This window comes from Rhipicephalus sanguineus, chromosome 8 (genome assembly GCF_013339695.2).
Source record: "Rhipicephalus sanguineus isolate Rsan-2018 chromosome 8, BIME_Rsan_1.4, whole genome shotgun sequence".
In the NCBI taxonomy this organism is placed as follows: domain Eukaryota; kingdom Metazoa; phylum Arthropoda; class Arachnida; order Ixodida; family Ixodidae; genus Rhipicephalus; species Rhipicephalus sanguineus.
In genome coordinates this window covers 82,891,652-82,918,900 of record NC_051183.1, presented here as the reverse complement: position 1 = coordinate 82,918,900, position 27,249 = coordinate 82,891,652, and the positions used below count along the sequence as shown (strand labels likewise).

At 46.4% G+C, this 27,249-nt stretch overlaps 1 protein-coding gene across 1 annotated transcript in view; it reads left to right on the top strand.

Annotated features, from left to right (window-relative positions):
• Positions 1-15,388, top strand: part of LOC119403352 (uncharacterized) — a 36,198-nt gene extending 20,810 nt beyond the window's left edge. The window contains exons 4-6 of the mRNA XM_037670294.2: positions 224-286; positions 9,490-9,546; positions 14,888-15,388. Of these exons, the coding sequence (XP_037526222.1) occupies positions 224-286; positions 9,490-9,546; positions 14,888-14,913 (146 nt within the window). The 3' untranslated portion in view covers positions 14,914-15,388. The remainder of the gene's footprint in view (positions 1-223; positions 287-9,489; positions 9,547-14,887) is intronic.
• The last annotated feature ends 11,861 nt before the right edge of the window (positions 15,389-27,249 follow it).

Here is a 27,249-nt window from a genome sequence, read left to right as displayed (position 1 = left end):
CGTTAATGTGTCACTAACCGTATATTGTGTACGCAAACACGTACAAGCTTGTGAAGAGATGTGAACAGTTAAACTTGTTGGATGCGTCGAATTATGCCACAAGTTCTCCGCTTGAATATTTTAGTGATTTTGACCAGTATTTGTTTGTGCACTCTCTCAAACTATTGGCGCAACATGTGCGGCCGGAAACGCTTTATGCATATGTGTAATTCTTTTTCTTTAGCAGCAGCTAAGTCGGCTCCAAGTGTGGTGCCACGAAAGCCTACTCATCATCTACATAAGTCGGGTACGTATTTATTTTGCTTCTTTTGCCAGTTACATTAAGAAAACACTTAAATATTTTAACTTATTGACCTTACAAAATTAGGCTTAATACTTAGCGGGAAGCACGTGAATATAAGTTTAACTGAGCGGTAGTTGACTGCAGTATCTGCATCGGTAAAAGGAGAAAATGAGAGCGTTGAAGTGCTAACAAAACCACCGGGTCACTTCATGGCTATCAAGCGATGCTGCTAGACTGATGATATGAGAACGAAAGTAGGAAAGAACAGCAGAGTTAAACTTCCAGATAGGCTGGCTTCACGCGGTCGTCAGACAGGGTTTTTTGTTTGCCGCAAACGTGAATCTCCATTGTTTTTTTTTTTTTCGAAAAGTGAACCGCAGAAAACGGGGACAACGAAAGACAAAATATCCCGCAAGTTTGCGTATGTAATTGGGAGGAAGATTTTCGTGAAATATTTTCTAATTTATCAGCTGTATTTGCCTCAAAGCGGCAGTACCCATTTGTAAAATTGAGACACGTCCTAATCTAAGCTTCGAACATAGGCGTGCGCAGGGTTCCTCATAAGTAGAAAGGGGGGAGGAGGGTGATAAAAATTAATCGCAGCTCACGCCTCCCCATCTCGTTTGTAGATTACATAAGACAACATGACTCATGATGGAAGACAAAATAGAAAATTTAGCGATGACGTGTATCTTACCATGGCCCGCCTTTAATCCCTGGCTCGCCAGCAGTAAAACGTCACAAGGTCACTTATGCATTCACCTCACAGGATTCGAACGCCAAAATATCTCATTTTTCATTTTCAGTCGATGCATTGATCCTGCCCAGCACTATTCCAAAAGTTTCTGCACTTAGAGTGGTTTTACATTGCCTCCAGGATCGAAGGCATCACCTGGTTTTGCACTGCCTCCATGACCGGCCCACCTTTCACCAAGCTACGATGTCACGTGATGGCGTCACGTGACATCACGCCAGAATTTCCTGTCTGTGATGTCATGATGACGTCATGACGCGATGATGGCTTTTTGCATCATTCTTGCTGTGCCCCACGCCGCAGACGCGAGCCACCGACGGTCAATTTTTGCATTTGATGAGGCATTCGAGGATTTAGCCTGCAAAACCGGAAGAAAGCAGTTCTTCGAGCGCAACATCAGGGGCCTTCGGCCGACATTATCGTCAAAAAATTAGGTCAGCTTGCACTAATTTGCTCAAGGCTGGGTCGCAGAAGAGCACGTGGGCACCTAGAAGGTCCTGGCTTCGCTAAGCTTTATGCTATCACCTCTCTCTTTCCAATGCCTTGCCATGCAATATTATACAAGGCTATGCTTGCTCACTTTTTTTTACTATCTTTTTGTGTCGTTTTCTTTCCATCTTTTGCTCTCTCTGTCTATTTCTTTTTCGGCCTTTTTTCTCCCATTCTTTTATTTCTTTCGCTCTATTTTTCTCTTTCTTTTTCTCTCTCTCTCTCTCTGCAGTCGTTCTCTCGCCTTCTATCGTTTTCTCTCTTCGCTTTCTGTTTATCTATTTTCCCATGTTTTTCTCTTTGTCTTTCTTTCTCTCTCGCTCACTCTGCACTCGCTCCCTAGTCCTCTTCTCGCTCCTCCTACCCTCACTTCCTTTTCCCACCTCCTTGCTCCTTGCAAGGAGCAGAATTCTTTTCATCTCTCGATTTGCGCTCGGGGGGCTTACAAGTACCCATGGCTCTTGACGCTCGACCGAAGACAGCCTTTGTCACGCCCGACGGCTTGTACGAGTTCAATGTCATGTCGTTTAGTCTTTGTAATGCGCCCGCGACCTTCGAGAGCATGATGGACGCCGTTCTGCGCAACTTGAAATGACACACGTGCTTGTGTTACCTGGACAACGTCGTCGTTTTCGATCCGGACTTCTCCACGCATCTCCAACTGTCATGAGTGAAGGGGCACGGGGCGCGTGCCGGATGGCGGAATGCGTCGATTGTGTGCGGAGAATGTAAAAATACCCGATGGTGTGCACTCCAGCCACGTCCAGGAACCCCATTGGCCGGGGAAAGGCGCGTGCCACGCGACCCGAGCTGAGGTGAGGGACCCCCGGAGAAGAAGCAGTCATTGTTCGGTGAAGTTGGAGAAGAGCAAGGTTGTGCAAGCCAGCGTCGCACCCGCGACGAGAGCAGCAGGGCCGAGTTCTCGAGGCAGCGTTGCGAGAGGTTCGGGAGGTGGCCGTCGACCTTGGTGTCTACCGAGCGAGGCTTCCCGGGCTAGCGGCAGCCTCATCGCAGCAGTTCTTGTGGCATCTGCGGCAATCCCCGGACATCTGCGGCAATCTGCGGCAATCCACCGACAATCCCCGGAGAGCCACGTCGGAAGTTGGATCCAGTGGGACTGAGAAGAGGCCGAGAGTTAGGCCTAACCGGGCGAGACGGACGATGTCGACGACAGACCGAAGCATCGGCGATGAAGTTTACCAGCGAGGAGACTGATCAACGACGACGACTCTGAGACGTCGACAGGAGCTTCGACTACAGGACAGGGCGTCGACGTTGGCACCGAATCGAGGCAGCAAATACCACGAAGTAAGAACGTTCGATTCGTAGAGCGACATGACTGAGACGCCATAGTGGCCAGACGCTCGAGTTAGGGTGTGCTACGTATAGGTCGAATGATTTGTGATGTTAGTTAGGGATTGCCCACTAGCGTCGCGTTTTCTAATGTCACTTTGTGTTGTAGATCTTGAGAGTGTGAATTTTGGTTTGCCGTGGTGTGTCACATCAAGTTTGTTTGCCGTGACGCCACGGTCTCCCGCCTCTCTCTCTCTCTCTCCCAACTCCAATTCGCATTGCAGGCGCTCCCGATATAACGTGACACCAACGTCTGCGGCGTGTTTTGAGGCGTTTGAGCAACGCCGGCTTTCAACTGGTTCTGAGGAAGTGCCGATTTGCAGCACGACAACTGAAAATCATAGGCTGCGTCGTCTCCAAGGACGGAATTCTTCTCGATCCGGCTGAGCCTCCGGCGGTGGCCGAATTTCCCAAACCTACGTCCGTCAAAGACCTGCGCAGTTTCGTAGTACTGTGTTCATACTTTCGACGCTTCATACGGAACTTTGCCACCATCATATCGCCGCTGACGAAGCTCCTTGGAGCCAACGGGCCCCTAAATTCGTGGTCGTCCAAATGCGACGACGCGTTCGCAAATCTCCGTTGTTGGTTGACGTCTCCTCCCATACTACGCCACTATGAGCCTACGGCCCCAACGGAGGTACACACGGACGCCAACAGTGTGGCCTCGGCACTGTCCCTGCGCAGCGCAAATTAGGGTTCCCGGAATATGTCGTGGCATATGCAAGTTGTACACTTACAAGAGCCGAGACCTATTACACCGTCACGGAAAAAAATTCGGCAGATCCCACGTACCGTGGGAGTCGATGTTATGCGAAGCATGCGGCGGGAAGGTGACTGTGGCGTAATCTTTTTACTAAGCGAAACGCTTCAAAGTGACGCTAAAGATTTGTATAAATTTTATACGCATACAGACATGTTGAAGAGCCGCATATGTGCTATATAACTAGTTGTTTACAGTTGGGTAACGTTGCCAACGGCAACGGGGGTATTACCAACACCAGAAGCGGTAAGTTGATATGTAGTGATTACACTGGTCTGTAATGATGGAGAACGCACGCACGTTTCACGAACCCGAGTGCATGTGTGGAAGAGTTTGTTGACAGTTCCTGAACAAGGCCATCATCACCGTGATCCGTGAGCTCCAGCAGCTGGTCGTGACCTGTTATTGGGTCCGGTCGTGATCGCGGTGATGAGTGGTCTACGTGTAGTGAAGTATGAGGTATAGTACAGCTGTTGGAAATCGTGGATGCCTCGGTTATTTCGTCAACAAATTGTATTTCGATAGAGCCGGGGACATGTCGGAACCTGAAGTGACCTTTCCCGTTGGTGAGGTATAGGCCATCGAGGCTGGTAGGCCTGGATAGTGCTACGTAGACCAACATCAGTGGATGGCGCTTGTCATATTCGTAGACTACCTGGGCGTATATGGCCTACGTAGCCTAGTCGACAAAGCGGGTGTCAGTCAATCTGGCATCATCCTCGGTCAGCATGAGACCATCGCCAACCCTCGTAAGAAATAAAGAGGGCACTGCGTCGTTCTGACGGATTAAGTGCACATTAAGGTGCGATGATGTGAATATCATACGTAACTTTCGTTAATGAATTCCTCCGTGGTTGAGTTATGCTTCAATATAGCTTGCTGAATCATAGGAATACAAATGTAATGTTTATTAGACTGCTATAAAAGGGGAGCCAACACCGGAACCACAGACGTTAATCTGATATGACGCCTGTATCGTAGGAGTGTACATCTTAGGAGTATCATGTAGTGTTTATTGCTTTCTTGCAAAGTTAGATAGCCAGCACCATAACCGCAATTGACGCTGCACCGACATTACGCCTGCATACGCTGTTTTTGCAAACCAGTTTATTGACCTGGCGTGGCTCTGTTGTAAAATACCTGATTGACGCGCAGAATGCTTGGGTTCGATTCCTGCTGGGATCATAATTTTCATTCTTTCCATTCGTCGGGTCAACGCTGCCGATTACGTTTTTCTTAACGCTCTCGCATTTAGGTTACCAATGTCTGTTCTCGCCGTTCCTGGGTAGATTTCAACTGTCAATCATCTATGGCGCATACCCGTACACCATGGCCCGGGGTAAACGGGTATGTGCCACACGTGTCTGGAGGAAAGGGTTCCACGAAGCACGCAACATAATTTTCTCGTTATTCATATCATGACGCGATAGTCATATTCGTCAAATCCTCTTACTCTCCCATGCCAATTTTGTTCGACACCAAGCTAAGTAGGCGATCGTAAGAGCACCCAAGCGTAGGCGGCTAGATAGATAGATAGATAGATAGATAGATAGATAGATAGATAGATAGATCACCTACGCCTGCAGTACCGCCCCTGAGAGCACAATTGATTTTCACCCTTCTTCTTATTGTATGGCAGGCACCTGTCGTACACAATCGACACGATCCTTCCATACAAGCTGGATGCATCGGAGTGGGCGCCTTTTCTGCCACAACCAGCCTTGTTAAAGAGTGTCGCGAGCTTGCCATGACCTTTACAACGCACGAATGAGAGCAGCAGAAGAGCATTTGCCGTGGCACTACCACTTCTGTGCCCACGTTCCTCCATGGAGCGCTCGTACGGCTCTTGGTCCCTACCACTGCAACTGGCCTCTCTTCAAAAGTACTGCCAAAATACGAAGACCCCTACCGGTTCGTCGAGCGCCCATCACCGCTCAACTTCCTGATCAAACCCATTGAACCATCATTGGACATGCGCCGTCGAGGGCGTGACATTGTCAACGTGGAGCGCCTCCAGGCCTACTCTGACCCGCTCATGAGTGACAAGCTGTTAAGCCGTCGTGCGGCTCCCTTTTTGTACCCGGGGTAGTAGCGAAGCCTTGGATCTTAGGACGACCAACTAGAAGGCGCTATCCAGGGTCGTCCTCTTGGGCTCCTTCTGAAGGAACGCTGCTCCCGCTGAGATACCGGGCTTTTGACCTGACTGTCGCCTTTGCGTGTTGTCGATGAGTGCCGTCAAACAGGGGCGTAGCCAGAAAATTTTTTCGGGGGGGGGTTCAACCATACTTTATGTATGTTCGTGCGTGCGTTTGTATGTGTGCGTGCCTATATACGCAAGCAAAACTGAAACATTTCGGGGGGGGTTTGAACCCCATCAACCCCCCCCCCCCTTGGCTACGCCCCTGCCGTCAAATAAACGCCTTAACACACTATACAATACTACGCTATGCTGTGCTAAGTCTTGGGCAATAACTAGTTACTAGTAACGCGTTACCGGTAACTAGTTACTTTTTTCAGTATCTTGTCACTGTAACTAGTTACTTTTAAGTTAGAGGAACTTGTAACTGTAACACTCTTACTTTTTTACACAGTAACTGTAACGGGAAATACCGTTACAGTTACATTGCCATATCCTTCACACCTTTCACCTATCCACAAGACGGCTTCCCTCGAAGTTTAGGAGAGGAGGTCGCTAAGAGGATTATCTTCCCTGCAGATGACCGAGGTCGGCGGTCGGTCTTTAACGCAACTTGAAGTTTACTTGTAAACTAGATGTCGTAAGTCAGTCATGTTGCAACTGAACAGCTTTCTAAGTTCACGTCCGTTTTTTTCGACATATATATCCTTTTTTTCACTTGAGCTTCTAGCTCTGTTTTGGTTTAGCAGTGGAGCATTCGGACGCCAAGTTTGTAGTCTCCTGCATTCGAGGCTCCCAGCTTATCGTATTTCACAGGCGGCTAGAAAGCAGCAGAGCGCGAAATAATTGAGAGCTAGAAATACCGTGAACTGGCAACGCGATTTTTGGAACAACTTGGAACTGATTTTCTCCAATTTAACACGACAAATATTCGCAAAAAAAAAACGATCGAGCTGGCGAAGTCCCCCAGGATCATGAAGATTTTTTCATGCAATTAAATTCGGGCATTCCGTCTAGCGCGCCGGCTGGACGTCTGTTCAGTGAAAGACGCGACGTATTCTTCATCAAGAGTGGCAAGCTCTGAGATGCCAACTTTGAGAAACAACTAATTCTAATGTGTAACCAGTTTTCCAAATATATTCCCTTTTCACCAAAGGTGCATGAACAAAAAAAAATTGCGAAGCTTGCTCTAAGTCGCGCAAGTCTTGAAAGAGCAAAGCTGAACGATTCTAAAGTCTAATCTGTTTGCTTCTAGGTTGTTGCTAGGCTTATCAAGGTAATGCTAGGTTGTTTCTAGGTTACTTCTCAGCGGAGAGAGGTTCGAGTTTTACCGCAGACAGTCATAGACACTACAGGGATGTCCAAACTCCAGAGAGAGAAACTCGCGCTGAAACCGAGCGTTCGCACCTCCCATAGATACGGACACGTCGTCGTTCGCGTAGGGCTTCCATCGCTTCGTGGTCTTCCCGCAGCCGCCGCTGCCTTTCTCTTTTCCCAGTATTCTCTCGTTCGTACGTACCGCTGAAGCACTCCGTACAGATGCTTCAGCGAAGCTGAAACGTGCAGTAACGGTGTTTATCACTAGGTGAATCCCGACGGTTTACTGAAGCTTTTCTTAATTACTGGATACGTCTGTCTAGAAATCATGATTAGTGTTTGTCGCCTGTCTGTTGCATTCTTCATTTTTATTGGAGCAGCGGTGAGTTGTGGGATTTACCCAATTTCGGTGGCACATACCCTTTTATGATGAACACACCAAAGTAAGGCCGGCGTGATGAACACGCCGGCCTTAACAGCTTCGCCGTTAAATATTGGCGTTATACAAACTGAGGCTGACCCAATCAGTACTTGTGTTGAGCCTGCATGTTAGGTTTGCTTCGTGTAAGGTTTTACCACTAGCAATCCTGACTGCCCACATGAATTCGTACATTTTTATTAAATACGTGTTGTCATTTGGTTTGTGATCTATTACTTGTTTCATACAGAAACGGAAAAGTAACTACGTTACTTTATTTTATTTTTATTTATTTCTTTTATTTATATGATACTGCAGGCCCATTGAGCGGCCCAAGCAGGAGTGGTTACAATATTACATTCAACTGGGCGTAAGGCGTAAGACACTCGGCATGACGATGCCTCGTTTCTCGGGTTAAGAGGGTGATATGTATTCATCTGGATTTTTCTGTTTTTTTAGCTGAAAAGAACACAGTAACTCTAACTGTAACATGATCCTTTTGAAAACTCTGTAACTGTGACTGTAACAGGGCAACTTTTTGGCTTAGCTAACTGTAACTGTAACACTGTTACTTTTTACTGGCAACGTGCCCATAACTGGCTGTGCTTCACTAGCGTCCCTACGGGGTTTCTAGGAACGGACTCACCAGCATATTCACCTCAAATACGAACTATTGGCTGACAAACACTGAAAGGTCGTGAGCCCACTGAATTCCACAGTGTACAGCGTTTACTGCCACACCTTCTGTCATCATCCATGCAGTGCAAGTGCCCCCTGTACAGTTGCCACCCTGCGTTAGCCCCTCCCCCAAGTTGGCCTTGCCTTTTCATACCGAACGTTGTAACTCTTCTTTTGTAACACAACTCATCTGTACGAGGTTGTAGTACTTTACAGCATTGTGTATGCCTGTTTTCTCTTTGTTTTCTATATCTTGTATTACTTTTCTTGCCCGCTATGTTTCTCTGTATTTTGTATATACAATGTGTATTTATTGTTCGTCTACGACCGGCATCGTTTTTCTCGATGACCGATCCGTCATCGCTATTTCCTTCACTTATTCTGAACGTCTTAGCTTCGTGACAGCGCTTCAACATGCGTCTAAAGAAAACGTTTCGCCACGGTCCTTTTTACCTGTCACGAGCCCGGCAAAGAAACCTTCAGTCACACACTTATCGTTAGGAAGTGCTTTGTGCCAGGTAGCACTGCATGCATTCGCACGTTTTGAGGGTATAGCCGATTGTGCAGGAAGGTCGCTCCTGTGCAGCCTGTCGCTCTGGGTGGCTCACTATAAGGTGTTCTCTAAAATTACTGCCGGACAAATGTCGCTGCCATTGTTTACTACTACGAGAGCCGCGGTCCGCCATTCTGCCTTGAAGACGCCAGGCTACTACACCTAGTTATAACTGCGCTTAAGCCTGCCCAGAAAACAAGGGCCTTAGCTTCGCGAATTGCTACTGAAATATTCCCGTATGTAAAAAAGATGGCAGAGCTCTTTGCTCTTCAGTACTAAAAAGAAGAGCACTGGTCACCAACATTACAAAATAATATTGCTTAGTGCAATATTGCTTGCTGTAGTGCAATACATTGCTTACGACTATATTTACCCAGTATTGTTCGTAGGACATCACTATTGTCGGGCTTGACGACACAAGCCTAGTATTTATGTACCAAAGTTGAAGTGAACGGCACCAAATTCAGACAAGAACAACGCGATATTGAATTCACAAAGATAACGTAAAGGAATTTGGAAACGTTAATGCATCACTGGGCGTTTATTGTGTAAGCAAGGATATACAAGCTTGTGAAGATGTCAACAGTTGAGCTTGTTGGATGCATCTTCTTATGCCACAAGTTCTCCGCTTGAATATTTTAGTGGTTTTGGCCAGCATTTATTTGTGCGCTCTCTGGAACTTTTCGCGCAACATGTGCTGGCGGGAACGCTTTAAGCAAATGTGTCTTTTTGTTTCATCAACAGCATCTAAGGTGTCTCAAAATGTGCACCGAAGACCGGCTGTTCCACCACCCACATTCGGTACGTATTTCGTTTGTTCGTTCCTTTTCACAGTTACCCTCCATAAGCACTTGAACATTCTAACTTAATGACGTTACAAAATTAGGCTCAATGCTTAGAAGGCAGTATCTGGATCACTAAAATGGGAAAATGGGAACGTTGAAGTGCGACCAAAACCGCTGGGTCACTGCATCGCTATCAAGGCCTGCCCCTAGAATGCTGATATGAGAGAATAAAGAGGGTAAAAACTGCGGAGTTGAACTTCCAGATAGGCTGGCTTCACACTGCCTTAAGACAGGGTCATTTGTTGTTCGCAAACGTGAATCTCCGTCGTTTTCTCTGAACGTCAACCGCAGAAAAGACGAGCACCGAAAGACTAAACATCCCGCAAGTTTCCTTATGGTATTAGGAGACGGAAGTTCCTGAAATATTTGCTTTTTTACCAGTTGTAATTCCCTAAAAGTGGCAGTACCAATAACGTATGGGTTTGGGACGTTAAACCCCAGATATTATTATTATTAATAACGTATGGAAAAACTGAAATAAGCGATGACGTGCTTGTCACCATGGCCCGGCGTGGAACGCGAAAGCCATATTTTTTCTCAGTCGATGTATTGATCCTGTCCCGCCATCCTTCGAAAGGTTTGTGCACCTAGAGTAGTTATGCATTGCCGCCAGGATCGGAGGCATCTCGGCAGGTTTTGCACTGCCTCCGTGATCGACAGCACCTTTGACCAAGCTACCAATGTCACGTGATGACGGCGTCATGTGATGTCTCGCCAGAATTTGTGACGTTGAGATAGCGCCAAAATTTTCTCTATCTGTGACGTCATAATGACGTGATATGGTGACGTCTTCCCGCTATGACGATTTTTTCCTTACTCGGGCTGTGCCTGAAGCCGCAGACATGAGACACTGACTCCGGTGGTCACTTTTCGTGTTTGATGAGGCATTTGAGGCTTTAGCCTTAAAATGGGAAGTAAGCAGTTCTTGGACTGCAACATCAGGGGCCTTCGGCCACCATCAAAAAATTACTGAAGCTTGTAACGTACACGGCACCGTTTCACAAATGGAAGGTTGCGGAAAAGGACAAGCTTAACGCCCTCATACGCAAGACGTACAAATTTGCGTTGGGACTTGCGCCTGGAGTTAGCACCACCAAACTCCTAGAACTAGGCTTGCATAACACGCTCGAGGAACTCGTGGACGCGCAACAAATGTCCCAGCTCGAGCGCCTATCCAAGACCCGCCCGGGCCGACACGTGCTCAAAAAACTCAGCATAACATACCACACCCAGCATGGCATCAAGGTCGAAATTCCAAGAGAAGTACGCGAGCGAATATAGGTTCCGCCATTGCCTCGCAACATGCACCCCCCAGCACCACACGGGACGGCGTAAAGCCAGGGCACAAAGCATGAACCAAAGCTACTCCAACGACAAGGAAGCGGTTTTCACGTATGCAGCCCGTTATCCAGACAGGAAGAGTTCGTGGCGGCAGTTACCAGCCATCGAGGCAAATACCTCACGAGCGTGACCGTGAACACTGCACACGCCGAAGCGGCAGAGGAAGCGGCTATAGCACTGGCCCTCACACAGACCAAGGCCACATACGTGATCAGCGACTCGCAAACAGCGATTCGTAATTTTGCGAACGGGCGCATCTCGAAAGAGGCGTGCCACATACTGCAGCGACATCCCGTACATCCAGGAGAGGTCGACCACGATAACCGAAGGCACTTGCTGTGGATACCGGCACACACCGGACTGAGCACCCCAAACGAAGCGGCTCACCGTGTTGCTCGAGGCCTCACTCACCGAGCATCACCGGAGCAACAAGAGCCCCCGCGGGGTACGGCAAACGTCTGGGCATGGGAGGATCGTATGAACAGGTTTCACGATATCACGACACACTACCAGTTACAGAGACGCGTATACCCATCCCCTCACGATAGGCTAAACAGGACGCAAGCGGTACACTACAGACAATTACAAACAGATTCGTACAGAAACCCCAGACTCATGCACGCCATCTATCCAGATATTTACACTACAAACAGATATAGCTCGTGTGGCGAGGTTGCCACGCTTAGCCACATGTTGTGGGAGTGTCGGGGCTTAATAGAGAAATCGAACAGTGCCGATTCATCCGTTTCTTCCACCGCCAGCCTCCGCTCGCGCTGGAAGACCGCACTGCTCAGCTCGAACCTGACAGCACAACTCTGGGCCGTCCAGCGTGCCGAGGAAGCCGCTTCGAGACAAGGTCTCGGAACCGCGTCCGCGGTGGGTGCCCAGGCCCACTTAAAAGACGCCGGACTCAAATCTCATTGATTTGACAATAAAGTTTCCGTTCTTCTTCTTCTTCTTGCACTAATTCACGCAAGGCTGGGTTACAGAAGAGCAGGGGGGCACCTAGCTGGTCCTGGTTTGGCTATGCTTTTATCTTCTCACCTCTCTTTTCACGATCCCTTGCCATACAATATTATACAAGAATTTGCTTTCACAACTTTGTTCTATCTTTCTGTCTTTTTCTTTCTATCTCTTTCTATCTCTGCCTATTTCTTTTTAGGCTTCCTTCTCCCACTTTTTTATTTCTTTCGCTCTATTTTTCCCTCTTGCCTTTCTTTTGATCTATTCCTCTCTTTCTCTTTCTTTCTTTCTTTCTCTTTCTCTGTGTGTACTCGTTCTCTAGTCCTCCTTTCCCTCCTCCTAACTATCACTTCCCTTTCCCACCCCCTTGTTATGATATACAATACCTGACTATGCTGTACGTTACTAGCGTCGCTGGATAACCGAGTGCTTACGACGCTCGCCTTTGGATCGTTGGTAAGCGGGTTCCAATATCGCCTCGCCAAGAAATTTTCGTACTTCTTTTTTACTCTCTTTATTTACTCGTTTTCTGATCAATATTTCATCAAAGTCATTACATGCTACCCCGGAGAAATCGGCTCACGTGCTCTCGGAGCGAAGCAGAAGAGGACGAAGACGACGACGAAGAAATGGTCCAAGAGTGTACGCGCCGGTTCATGACGATTGCAATTTTCTATCTACGACACACGGCCAACCTCAAGCATAACAACTATGCTGTAAATGAAGTCAGTGGTGGTTTGCGTAGCGCCAGAGAAAGGCATGAGTAGTTGAATGCAAATGTTGAATCTAAACGCAAGCTAGCCACAGGCGATGCGTAAGCCACCGGTTGAAGGAGGTCGAGCCAGGAGTGTAGGCATTCAAATTACCGCGATGTCCTGGCGGCTTGCTTTGCTGTGTGTCAAAAACTCGCCTGAGGCGCTACTTGCTGAGCCAAAGGGCAAATCGCATGCGCTGACCCCATGGTCATATTTCGCTGTTGCGCGCAAGCCCAGTAGCAGGAGAGCGATAAGAGTGGTAGGCAGTAGTATTACGAAGGTGCTTTCCTAGCAGTCGTGCGAGAGCTAAATAATAACTGTTGGGTGTTTTACGTTCCAAGACAACGATATGAAGACGAGGCACGACGGAGTGTAGGGCTCCGGAAGTTTTCGACCAACTGGGGTTCTTTAACGTGCACCGAAATCTATGTACAAAGGCCTCTCCGTTGAGGAGAGTACAAAGTTCATGCATGGCTCTACAGACTTGCACATTTTCAAGATCTCCTCAACGTAGGTTGTGAAAGTCTCACCGTGTACTTCAGCACGTTGCATCAGCGTTTCCTCAGCCAGCTTCTTCCTCACTGATAGGACCCCGAAGCAGCTCACTTTTTCCTTCTGGATCTCCAGCCATGTAGGTATTGTTTCTTCCTGATGTTTCAACCACTCCAACGCCGTTCCTTCGAGAAAAAACCGACGTCGGTCAACCGGGAGGCCCAATTCCAACGATTGTATGCACTCACGAAATTGTAGTGCTTTAGCCATTCGTCAGTATCTTCTACGATCTTCCAAGAGAAGGTTCATGGCACCATGTCTTGGGGCCACGTAGTGTCAGACGAAGACTGCGTGTTGTCGCCGTCAGCAATCCGGTCCATTGAGAGTGGTGGTAGTCCGGCTAGTCGGCGGCTTCGGCGGAGGTCCAGACATAGCGCTTCCGTGATCGTTCGCCCGGGATTGCTCTGCTGTACCCCGCACCTCCACAAATATTGTCCCGGAGAGATGCGTTTGTGTAGAGGAGATAGACTGCGACAGCTGAGGGATCGAGCAACGTACAGTTTGAGCCCAGTCGTTTTCTTCTTCTTCCATGCCGCCCCCCAGTAGCGTAGCAATATACATATTAGACAGTTTGAGAATGGGGGCCCGAGACACTGGGCCCCATGCTGCGTTGTGCAACCTCCTCCTGCGTTCGGATGATCAGCAGAGTTTGAGAATTGGGCCAATGCAGGCTGCGCGTTGGGTCAAGCGCCCGGAGCGCCACACGTGACGAAATTAAAATCATGCGAGACGCGCGCCATACTGCGCCGTGGCCCGCGCTGCATCTGTGTCTCCTCGCTGGTGACCCAAGACGCCTTGGGGACCCACGCTAGTTTTCAATTTTTGCGTCTTGGGTGAACGCGAGCGCAAGAACCCAAGAGAGGCTTGGGTTCTGCGCATGTGTCCTGGCGGCTCACAAGCTTCTTGGGTCCTTAAGCTCCTCGGGGCCCCAATTCTCAAGCTATATTGCTCCTTTGTCTTTCAGACTTTGTCACCACGGTGCCAGTAACGTATAAGGTCCAGCACGTCTAAGGTGACCACTAAGTTTGTATTCACGCCAGATAAGCGTTAACGTCTATTCTACTTCACGAGGGAAATGTTCGTTCTCTGACGTCTAATCATAGTGTCCAGAAACACAACATTTCAAGTCAGAATTATGTGTGCATCAGCTTCTATGAGATTTTCAATGATAACGAATACTTTAAATGTGGGCGGCATTGTGCATACTGCGCGGCTACAGCTTATCATTGCATACATCTGTGTGATCAAGCCCAACAAACGAATCTCTTCTATGTTGTAGTATTTCAAGTTTCTCCGTTGTAAAATAACTGGCTGGCGTTCAATACGACTGAGCTATAACCCAGGCACAGATATTGCCGTGCTTTCCTCCTGGCAGTCTCTACAGAATGTAGGAATAAGTTTTTTAATTAATTTTGAACTTTACTGCCACGGATGTTACCGCAATTCACATGCTAGCCGATCTCGCTCAAAAAAGGAACTCGCCAATAGCCGTCAGGCAGCATAAAACCATGAAGGAAACAGCGCCTTTCCGCGGAGAAGTTTTCATACGCCTGTGTTTTGTACTAAAAAGCCATTCTATATTACATTAAGGAAATGGCTGGTAGGCCCTATGCGTTGCGGATTTCTTTTCTTTTATATGGCTGACTCAACGTTAAGACGGTGATTGCTATTGTCTTGTTCTTGCAGTTTCCCAGAAGATTCGAAGGCATTAATCGGTAGAGTTGGTGGCACGCCGTAGCACAAGCGCCTTATGGCTCAGGTTTCGGTCACTTGGGCTATTTTCATACATTTTGCAATAAAAAGCCGTCTGTACGTTAACTGTTTTCTTGCATTTGGTGTCACATAAAACCTAAACCAAGCTGTTTAACTTTTTCTACATAGTCAAACTATACGACAAGACATAAAGCTTTTGTTCTGGGAGAAATTATAGAGCATGATTCCTACATTCGGTCAAATAATTGTTGTGTTTGTCCTGGATTTAAAATCATATACGACCACCATGTGCACAATATAAAGGTCTATAATGTACACATGGTGGTCGCGTACGGTTTTTAAGCTGTACTCTTATCAGCTACCAAGGACTTTCCAAGTGACGTAATTACGTCTCTGTACTATGAAATTTGCGTAGTCATACTAGTCACGGTCCATAACGTTGACGGGTAAATTGCATTACTTACATTCTTTGCACAAAAAAAAACAGAAAACAGCTGTGAAAATATTTAGCACTAGGATTCCGAACGTGATGCATTTATTAATATTTTCAAAACACAACGTGTATTTTCCTGCTAGGACCCTGCGTAGCAATTTTATGTACATTTAATTCAATAATATTTACGGCACAAATATTTTTGCACCGGAGAATGTCTTTCTTTGGCAATTACCGGCAACACACACCTGCTCTAATGAGGAATATTAGCTTACCATATCAGCAGAATGTATGCAGCAGCAGAGTAATAAAATTCCGCGAAAAAATAATGGAACTCAATACTGATAGCAGTTAACCACAAGTAACTTGAAGCAGAGTAGCACATCTCTTTTAGATGCGAAGTATCTTAAGGCGGAGCTCAATCCGGTGGTGGTGGTGGTGGTGGTGGTGGTGTGCGGCGTGACCACCCTTACTGCGCATGCGCATACCCTCTCCACACACCTCCTCTCCACTCACCCTCTCCCCTTCCCCTCTCCACTTTCCCTCTCCCCTTTCCCTCTCCACTTTCCCTCTCCCCTCCCCCTTTCCACTCTTCCTCTGAAACGCGGGCTAGACATGCCGAAATTCTCTCCTGCGCAACGCCGCGATGAGCTCGAGCGCATGCGCGTCCCCTCCTTCTCTCTCCACTTCTACGCTGCCCCTTCTCGCCCGCCTGTCGACCGCGTTCCCCGCTCGCCCTGTGAGAATTAACGGCCAGGCTAGATGGAAGATACGACGCGCGTAGCGTCCCTCTTCGCGTTCCACGACGCGAGGTCGGTAGCATGCCCAACGAACGCCAACGGAACGCGATCGTGCAAGTGCTCCGGCTTCGCATCGCCTCATGGTCCCCTTTAGCGGGAGATGGTGTAATTTTTCTGGATAGCCAGGCCCTATAACGGACATATTTACTTTTTCATGTGTTATTTACATTCGAATTCTTTCTCGATACGTTGTAGGTTATTGTGCTTTGACGCTAAAACCCGCAGGACACTTGTGCACCGTAAACCTTATATCATTCCGCTGAAGCAGCAACTTTCCTTAACAGGCTATCGGTTCCGTTATATGCATGCTCATTTATTTCAGAAAATAAGAAAACACGATTCAGTGACCGATTGAATGATAAATTGAACGAATTATGAATTGATTATTTAGTGTTTTGAGCTACATAACCAAATTTTCTCTCGCTGGCAGTAGAGGAGAGATGGCCGAGTGCGATAATGGTCTCAAGAGGGAATATGTTACGAGTCGATGCTTTATTTTATAGCTATAGCCCTATTTCATCGGGTACTAGCCCAGAAAACGCCCCGTTGGGCTAATCTGACCTTCATGCTTCGCCGAAAACAACGCTGGGGAAAAAGCTTCAATGAAACATTAGTGCGGCGCGTTCGCTAATACGAACGGTTGTTCAAGGTGAATAGTTCGTTCCAGCGCCGCCAAAGGCGCTGGCTGCATCGTAGTTCACTGCTCCGAGCATCGTCTGTGTGTTCTAGTGCAACATACTGGTGGCTTCCTTGTGACGGCATGAAGTCGAAGCGTGTAGACATCTCGGCATCCTTGCCTAAACCGAGACTTGAAATAAAGTTAAAGCTCTGCAGACAAATTGTCTCTTCCTTTCTCAATGCAAGAAAAACCAAGCTTTCGGTCGACGAACTTGATTTATTAGCATTCGACCGCAGCAATTTTTTTTTCTTTAACATTTACCCACCTGTGCTAGCTACGACGTATATACCGCATGCGTTTTCCCGGTATCATTAACGAGTAGGAATCTAGGAAATTTAATGTGGTTCATAGAAGTAAGTTCAACACAGCGCTAATACAACAAAGAAAAAAAGACAGTTTCGCCCCAAAGGCGAAGCAATGAATGCCATTGCAACAGATTACAAAGTCAGAATAAGAACATCAAGCAGCTCGATACTTGCAGCGCGACAATCAAGCACAAATGACTCACGAATAAAACACACACAGGATGACCACGAACTAACAACGGCAACAGCTCGACACTTGCAGCACGCTGCGCTGCTCAAAAAGAACGCACAGGTATACACAGGACGAGCGCGAAGTAACTGTCCCAGTTACTTATTCGTGTTTGAGCGGCGCGCTGCAACCCAACGCTCTTAGATATTTTTGTTTTCTTGAAAACTGCGGCGCGTAGTGTGGCCCCTGCGTGTCTCCTGCCACGCGGTGGCGTTCGACGCATTGTTTAGCCGACGTTCAACATCGCGTGTGGGTGCAGAAATGGGCCACGTTTCATTTAGTGCGCATCTCAAAGGGAAGTTTTCGAACAGAAGCAAAATCTAGGAGCACCCCGCCTCGGCGGTCTAGTGGTTATGGCGCTCGACTGCTGACCCGAAGGTCGCGGGATCGAATCCCGGCCACGGCGGTTGCTTTTTCGATGGAGGCGAAAATGTCTGAGGCCCGTGTACTTAGCTTTAGGTGCACGTTAAAGAACCCCAGGTGGTCGAAATTTCCGGAGCCCTCCACTACGGCGTCTCTCATAATCATATCGTGGTTTTGGGACGTTAAACCCCAGATATTATTGTTAAAATCTAGGAGCATTGCTTTAAATAGCGCCCTGCGAGCAATCTTGCGCGTGATACTGCACACGCGGAAGCACTTCTGAGATCTGCATACCGACAGCGTTAAATGGTGTATATAAATACGCGTAGCTTGCCGTTAGCATTCTCCGCTACTGGTGGCGCGTGGCCGAGTTGTTTAAAGCGACGCGCTGAATAGCGAAGGGCCGCAGGGACAGCCGCCCAAATCTTGAACTATCGTGCGCGAGCGCCGACGTGTTTGTGCGCCAGCGCCGTACGACGGAGAAAAGTTGTAAACAGGGCGAGAGTAAGCGCAAAAAAAAGAGAAGCATTTACCTCGCCAGACCACGGCCGGACTGGAAGAACACGCGTGGCCAGATAATAAATGAACGATCCACATTTGTCAGCTTATCTTATCTTAACGTCTGCAGATTTCATTTTCTCGGTCGCTTGCTGATCTTCGGAATATAAGATACGAGCAAGACGTGCTGCCTGTTCGTCTGAACTGAGTTAATGCAGGGTGACGTTACCACGAAGGAACAGCCAAGCAGACGATGGGCTCAGCTGAGCGCGCTTCGTGGGCAGCGTTTACTCTCGCCCTGTTTTCAACTTGGCTCCGTCGTACGGCGCCGACGCACAAAAATGTCGGCGCTCGCGCACGATGGTTAAAGATTTGGGCGGCTGTACAAATCCCGGTGGCGCACTTCGAAAATTTTTTTTCTTCTGATTTATTTTTTTGTTGGTCTCATGTACATAAATATATATATATATATATCTAGGACATGACGGCGACAGCGACGACAAAAATCAGCCGAGAGTGTCCGCACTATCGCAAATAAAGCTAAATTACAACACAAGCACTGAGTGGTAACTGAAATTTTTATGCTATATAAGCGCACTTTACCCATATACACGAAGAAAGAAAAAAAATGCAGCACTCACTGAAATAGCAAGGCCGTAGAACCACACAGAACATGCAAAGCCACACGTCGGAGGTTCTAGGAACGTCCGGTGATATGACAGTGCTGGCTAATAATCGTTTCCCAAAGCTCGGTGCGAACGCGTAACGTAGGCCCTATCATCTATGCTACAGCCCACACTGTTTCAGCTCTGTGTACCTAAGCACCATGGCAGGTCGCAGAAATCCTGCCGCCATACTCTCCATATATCTCCTTTACGACAACTGTGCACTGTACATGAGGTAACAGTCAAGAGCACATGCTGTATTGCACCCATTAGTTATGGGCATAGGTCGGCAAAAAATGTGGAGCTCACTCAGACTCACTCACGAAGCATATCTTACCCTCAGGGCTCACTCGGACTCAGACTCACCAAACTTTTCCTCATCCGGACTCACTCGGACTCAGACTCACTATAATTTTTCTCAACCGGACTCACTCGGACTCAGACTCACCAAAATTTTATTCACTCGAACTCACCCAGACTCAGACTCATGGCTCGATCTGAGTCTGAGTGAGTCTGAGTGAGTCGACTCATGAGTCCGTTAGCATTTAATTATCCTTTTTCTACCATAATGTCAATGCTCTTTAACGCCAATATCTCGCATAATCGATGCGCCACTTAGCACCTTTTGATACCGTACCTTCAAATACGAGTTATCTGAGTTTGCAGTTCAATAAGGACGTTTTTACTGAAAGTCATGACTGACACGAGGTATTTTTATCAGTAACTTCCCGTGAAAAAGATTGCGGGGGAGGTCAAGGCACATCCTCCCCCTCTCCCTCCTCAACTCACGCCTCTGATCAATAAATATTGAGCTGACGTATGAACGGAAGCGCGTTGAAGTATGCGGGAGTATACGGGAGTATAAACGTGAGCTGACATAGGGCTGATAGTAATGCTAAAGTTGAGTAGATAGGACCATAGGTCGGCAGAAAATGTGTAGCTCACTCAGACTCACTCATGCAATATATTTTGCCCTTAGGGCTCACTCGAACTCAGACTCACCAAAATCTTCCTCAACCGGACTCACTCGGACTCAGACTCACCAAAATTTTTCCCAACCGAACTCACTCGGACTCAGACTCAAAAAAACTTTACTCACCCGGACTCACTCAGACTCAGACTCACGTCTCGATATGAGTCTGAGTGAGTCTGAGTGAGTCGACTCATGAGTGAGTTTGCCGACCTATGGTTATGGGTGCAATATGTGCAACGCCTTAGTTAGCGGCGGCACACACCACGCTCGTCGCAGTTATGCTCTCTCTGGTGATTTCAAGAATACTCACTAGATGGCGCCGCCGCTCAAGGCAGCATACACCACGCTCGGCGCAAGCGCGACTGCTCGAGGGCCGCACCTCGTTTCGCTGGCTTCCTTTCCCTTCGCCGGGAGCTCACTAAGTGAACACTCTTCGTTGCCGCTCCACAGCATGAACGGCAGCAGCGCGACGGGCTCGCAACGCAGCAGCAGCTCGGGAAGATCGCGCCTTGCCAATAACCAGCCAACACATGACGTCACGTTACGCTCTCCGGTGCGTATCGTACGACTGCAAACGTCCCACCACCATCAGGGCACCTGTATCGATGTTGCCTTCTCGAACTTTCCATTGTGTCCCATCATCGATGATCCCTTGGCAACATACTTTACTGATCATAAAGCAATCATCTTTGAAGGGAAACGAGTCCCCAGCTCATCGAGGGACGCCCTTCCAGTGCTTTGTAAAAGAACATCTCTTGTGTATATGTAATGCATATAGTTCATCCATCATAAAGCAATCATCTTTAAAGGGAAACCAGTGCTCGAACTCATCGAGGGACGCCCTTCTTGAACTTGGTAAAACAACATCTCTTGTGTATATATAATCTTTATAGTTCATCGAAATGTATGTATACTTCATCAAAATGTATATAGAGCATCCAGCCTTACATTAATAAACATTGTTTATATAATGCATATATAACAACGTTGTCACGTTTATATACGATGGTAGAGCAATGTGTTTGAACTTGGTAAAACAACATCGTTTGTGTATATATAATGTTTATAGTTCATCCAAATGTATATATACTTGATCAAAATGTATATAGTGCATCCAACCGTAAATTAATAAACATTGTGGATGTAATGTATGTATAACAACGTTGTCACGTCTATATATGATGGTAGAGAAATGTGCACGGAGCATTCGCGGGTTACCCGATCATCTCCGAGCAAGCTCCTCTAACATCATTCACTTTGTGGATATGGCGGTGAATTTATTTCTTCAGCTAACTCCGAAGTGGTGTTCTGTACTCCCAACTTCGTGAATTTCGGTGTGCTGGCCGTGATTGGGACGCCGAGCACATTTTTGACACTTTTGCCCATAAGCGTTTCTAATTTCTCCGTCTCCGTTTTGGTCCAATTGAGGTCCGCGACTATGGAAATAACAAGGCTCATCAGGAAAGCGTGGTTAGCCCTAAGGAGGATGTAACCCTCCCCCCAAGACAATATTCATCACATTGTATGGTTCCCAGCTCCTATGAAACCAGACGTACCAATTTCACCGGGTAATGGGAAACCCAACGAGATAGCCCGCGACCATGCGCGAGGTTTCACATTCCGCGACGCGACATTGTGTCGGGTGAGTTCGGGAGGCCTCGTCCGCACTTTAATAAGGTAAATTTTGCTTTGGGCAGTCTGGGCACAAGTACACAGACTGTCTTCGTCCTGCGTATTTGAGTCTTTGCTTTTAGCGCTACTGTTCGTAGGTCACTCACATACATGTAGACCACTGCATAGGCTCTTCCTCATTAAAGGCCATCTAGGCATAGCAACCGATTAACAAAAACGGAAGCAAGGTTCACAGCCTGGTTCACTGTCTGATGCAAAATGAAGTCGCTAATTTACGAGCGTACCGTGAAAACAGGATAACCTATACAAAAGCGCATATCGACGCTCGAGTCTTCGGTGACATTGATTTAGCGGATGTGTCGTGGAGCGTCCAACGAGAGCCATCTCACGACAGAGCACGAAACTACAACATCGAAGCTCTGAATGAAACCCGCAAGGTTGCCGTTGGAGGCCACTTGACGCAAAATCGGCTACCTTGTGGCCCTGTCTGTCGACGACAGGCAGGTCCATAAAGTAGCCGATTTTGCATGGCTTCTTTCTGGCTACTTTGAACTTCCGTTTTATTTATTTATTTATTTTATTATTTTTTATTTATTTTACCCTCAGGGTCAACACACATTACAGAGGGGAGTGGTAAAAATAATAACGAACAAGTTTGTAAATAAAAAGAGGCAATACAATGTTCCTGATTATACAACAGATTATAATAGGCAAAAAATGCAAAAATAGCAAATATCAAAATGGCAAATAGAAAAATAGAAAGTAGAAGGATAGATTCTGGTAAAAAATAAGAGGAATGTTTCTGAATATACAATGTTCGCTGTTATAATTCAATACAACAGGTGACAGTGCAATGTTCTTATTTATACAAATACAAATATGGCGTATCACATGAAAACTACTGCAAGGTATTAAAAGAATTGGCTAATACAGTCACAAACGTGTCATAATCTGAAATAGTTACAAGCGATGCGGGAAGGCAATTCCAATCATTTGATGTGCGCGGTATGTATGATTGTCGAAATGATTCACTTTTAGACGATGGGATGCCAACCTTATGAGCATGATCCAAACGGCGGCGAAAGTATTAGAAAATCACGTAAGTATGAATGGGGGTAAAGTTTGTGAAAAAGGGTTAAGCGGAGCATTGTACGACGAGAAGCAAGTGAAGGTAATTTAAGATTAGATTTCATTAGTGTGGTGCTCGTGTTTCGATTGTAATTAGAAGTTATAAAGCAAACAGAGTTATTTTGTACCATTTCTAATGAATGCATCAAGTTATTGTGATATGGATCCCAAACCAATGCGGCATATTCGAGTTTAGTGCGAACGTGTGTTTAATATAGCATTAGTTTGACAGAAGACGGTGATATTGTGAAGTTACGACGAAGATATGCGAGCGTGCGATTAGCATTACAAACAACACAGTTAATATGAGTATGCCATGTTACGTTGTTGCTGATATGAACTCCGAGGTACTTGTATGAGGTGACACTGTCTAATTGTGTGTTATCTAAGTTGTAAACAGGTAATCTAGTGATTTTCCTTGACACACGCATGAATATACATTTTTTGCTGTTTAATTCCATGAGCCATGTGTTACACCAGCTAAGGACAGCAGTAAGGTCAGATTGAAGAAGGGCGACGTCGTTAGGTCCAGTTATTTCACGAAAAATTACACAATCATCGGCAAACAGATGAACATATGAGGAGACGCAAGATGGCAAATCGTTAATATATATTAGAAAAAGAAGCGGACCAAGGACGGAGCCCTGCGGTACACCAGAATGTACCGCACATTCTTCGGAATTAGTTCCATTAGCTGAGACAAATTGTGAGCGGTTAGTAAGAAAGCTTTCAATCCAGGTTACAAGGCACGAATTAAGGTTAAGTAGTCGTAATTTATAAATGAGCAGTTTGTGGCACACCTTGTCAAAAGCTTAAGTAAAATCGAGCAAAATGCAGTCGGTTAAGGAGCTGTTGTCAAGAATGATGTTTAGTTTATGTACGAAAAGTGTTAATTCAGTTTTGCAAGAGTATGATTTGCGAAATCCATGCTGCGAATGATTGAAAAATGAGTGCGACTCTAAAACGTTTGCGAGGTGAGAAGCCAAATTGTGTTCTAAAATTTTGCATGGTAAACTACTGAGAGAAAGGGGTCTAGTTTAAAGGAGAGTGCTTATTACCTGATTTATGGATTGGAACTACCTTCCCGACTTTCCACTCAGATGGGAGAACACCGTCGTTGAGAGACAGTTGAAAAATATTGGTTAGAATTATGGATGAATCACAGACAGTACTTGGAGGAACTTGACATTTATTTGATCGCTACCAGGTGCCGAGGACGGTCTTAGTGACTTAATAAAGCTTGCCACACCATCGTAACTGAAAATGACAGGAAACATATCGCCACTGTACATGGGGAGCAGTGGCGGTGGTGGGTAAAGAAAACGTTTTTGAGAAAACATCATTAAGTATGTGGGAGCATTGGTCTGTCGGTACAGCACCACCGTTAAGGTCGTTAAGTACTATTACATCGTTGTCTTGGGGATTGATAACACGCCAAAATTTTTGGGGGTTAGTCTTCAACATCGTAGGTAAGGTGTTGGCTAGAAAAGTATCTTTGGCAACTTTTAAGGCCTGCGCGTATTCATCAGCGCTCTGTTTGTAAGCTGACAAACGAGCCTTGCTATTGCTAAGTTTAGCCGATTGGAAGAGGCGCTTCTTTTTGTTAGACAAGCGTTTTAGCTGATGATTATAGCACGGTTTTTTTAGGGTGTAGGAGATCGCGTAAGCAGGGATGTACTTATCTGTCGATTCCACAACCTCAGCAAGAATGATACTCCAGTTCGGCTAAACGTTGCGATAGTCGAAATCACTGAAGTAATCATCAAGAAATACAGTAAGTTCTTTGTTGATGGTAAGAAAGACGGCCTTGTTGTAATTTCTTAATGTCTTGATCGTTTTAACCATTTTAGGTTGCTCAAGGCAGACTTTAAACGAGAAGAGGCTGATCGCTTATTCCTGGCAGGCATGTTACTTCAGAAACAAGATCGGGTCGCATAGTCAATATAAGCTCAAGTGTATTTGAAACAGATGGTGTTATCCTTGTTGGTTCTTTAATCAACTGTGTGAGAGAAAATGTACTGCACAGCCTTAAGAAGTCTTGAGCCATAGATGAGTTTGGGTACACTGTGACGGGTACAATTTTCCATAAGAGATTAGGCACATTGAAATCACGAAGTAGAAAAATTGGCAGTGTGGAGTAAGGGAAAAAACACTATTAATTGCATCATGCAAATCACACACAAACCATGTAGTAGAGCTTGGGGGCCGATAGCAAACCCCCAAATTACCTTTTGATAGGCTAGTGTTACGACTGCCCATACAATCTCCAAACTGGATGCAGTTTGAATGCAATCGGAAGGCAACTTTTTATTTATCGCCAAAAGCACGCCCCCACCCGAACGATTAAGGCGGTCACAGCGGTAAATAGAAAAATCGCATGAGTTGGCAAATAATTCATGGTCTCCGATTGCCGGTTGAAGCCATGTTTCTGTCAATGCGATTATATCCGGTTCGCATGTATCAACTGCTGAATCCAATAAAGCGCTGTGGTTGATAATGCTTCTGGTGTTAGTAAAAAGAAAGGCTGTATTGTACAAATCACGTTTGCTGACCTTGTCGCCTTCCTATTTCACAGAACGTTTGGGCTGCCGGGTATCAGATGCGTGCTGCGAAAAATGTTTTGTATTGCCGACCGTAGCTCTGGGTGCTGCAATGACTCGACGTTTTTTACACATCAGTTTATCGAGTCGTAGATGCACTGCTTCTTATTCATGATCAACTTTTTGTAACGCACTTGATATGTCTTTACACCAGGTCGATTTCTAGCAAATTCAAATAATTTTCGATTCACAGCACGTGTAGATTCACAGAAATCTTCGGTCACACTTATATGTTTCTCTTTAAGTGCTGCTCTCGCAGAAAGCACTTTTTCTTTAGATTTGAAATCCGAAAACTTAACAAATATAGGCCGAGATTTGGTTGGTGCATACGAACCTAACCGATGAGCGCGCTCGATAGCGTTGTCTGGCAGCGCATCAAGCGTACTTATTAGAATGGACTTTATCTAGGATTAAGATTGTTGCCACGATTCTTGAGATTCTGGAATACCTCGAAATATTACGTTATTGCGCCGGGAACGTTCCTCCTGTTCATTTAGGCGAGATTCCAAGTTCTCAAGGTGGTTATCAAACGACCTCACCGACGCCTCGACGCTATCAACAGCCTGTTCTAAGTGCTCGATAGAATTTGTTTTCGCTTCTAATTCATCAAGCCTCTTCTGTATCGTTGCAACTTGAGCTTCGATTTTCTTTTGGCTTGTCCTTATTACTTTCACGTCGGTTACTAACATGTTCTGCACTTTGGCTGACTGAGTTGACTGGGCATGAAGGTCCTTAATGAGGTTAAATATGACTGTCATCTTTTCGGAGGGAGGCAATGAATCCATATCGAGCAAGGCCTTAGTACGCCTGTCAGGGCGCGGGTTAGCTTCGATATCACCAGAAGAAGTAATAGGAAAACCATCGAAAAACAATTGCATGCAATGTCGGCAAGCACTTCCGGGCACGGAAACTGTATCAAACACCGGTTATCACTTTTCGTAGCATACAGGGAGCATGGCTTACACACCTGTAAAAGGCAGAAGCGTGGAATTTGCAGCATGCTGTCTCAGTGCGTGCCTCCGTGCCCACTGAAGAAGCTGTTGCAGCGCCACCCACTTTAATACTGTGCTGACAGTGACGTCATCGTAGAAAAAGGCCATGCACAGATGGTTGGGGCGACGATGCTTGTATCAGAGCTTGATTTCTTTCCGTACTGGAAGTCAGGAAGCTGGTAACCATGATTGCGGGGCGGAAACCGCCATACTCGCGTGGAACACGGCGAAACTTGCAGCGATGGCTGCAGCACCAGGAGCGAAGCCAGGTAAGCCTGTAAAAGGCAGAAGCGTGCAATTTGCAGCATGCTGTCTCGGTACGTGGCTCCGTGCCCACTGGTGAATAGAGCAGTCAATATTTGTGCTATATACAGAAAAAATAACCAACAAGCCTTAAGACAACCCATAGTTTCCAAGATTTTCTGTCGTGCAGACGATGGGCGCGCATGACCTGTGTGTCCCCCTCCCTCCTCCCCCCACCCCCGGCAGGCTGGTGTTCATCGAGGCACTCCTGCAAAGACGCAGTTACGAAGTTTCACGCGTGTTGAGAAACGTGTTTCCTGTGCGCTTCTCGCTGTCCAATCAGTCTATGCTGGCGGCAGCTTCTAATGCTGGAGCATAGCGCATGTTCTCTTATGAACTTAACATAAAACGTTATCAGCAATAAAATGAAGTTGCACTGTTGTTCAACAAGATTTCATTGCTTGAAGCTCTATGGGTAATATGGTAACTCCATAATCAATTTCGGTCTGTCGCTTGAAATAAAAACTGCTTCAAAGTTTAATGTTCGTACCGACTTCTTAGCTGGAATAATAAAAAATACTCTCTATTTAGCAAAAGCACTATCAATCTTACATAAATGTATGCAGCTGTACTGAACCTTTGATAACCAATCTGACATAGTTGCAGCGTCGTAGTGGTTTCAAATAGGCTTATAGGGATTAATCTCACAAAACGAGAGGTAAAGCGCTTGGACCAAAACAATAACCGACACTCTATTCACCTCCTGAACAGCGCTCCATAAGAGCCCGTCCATTG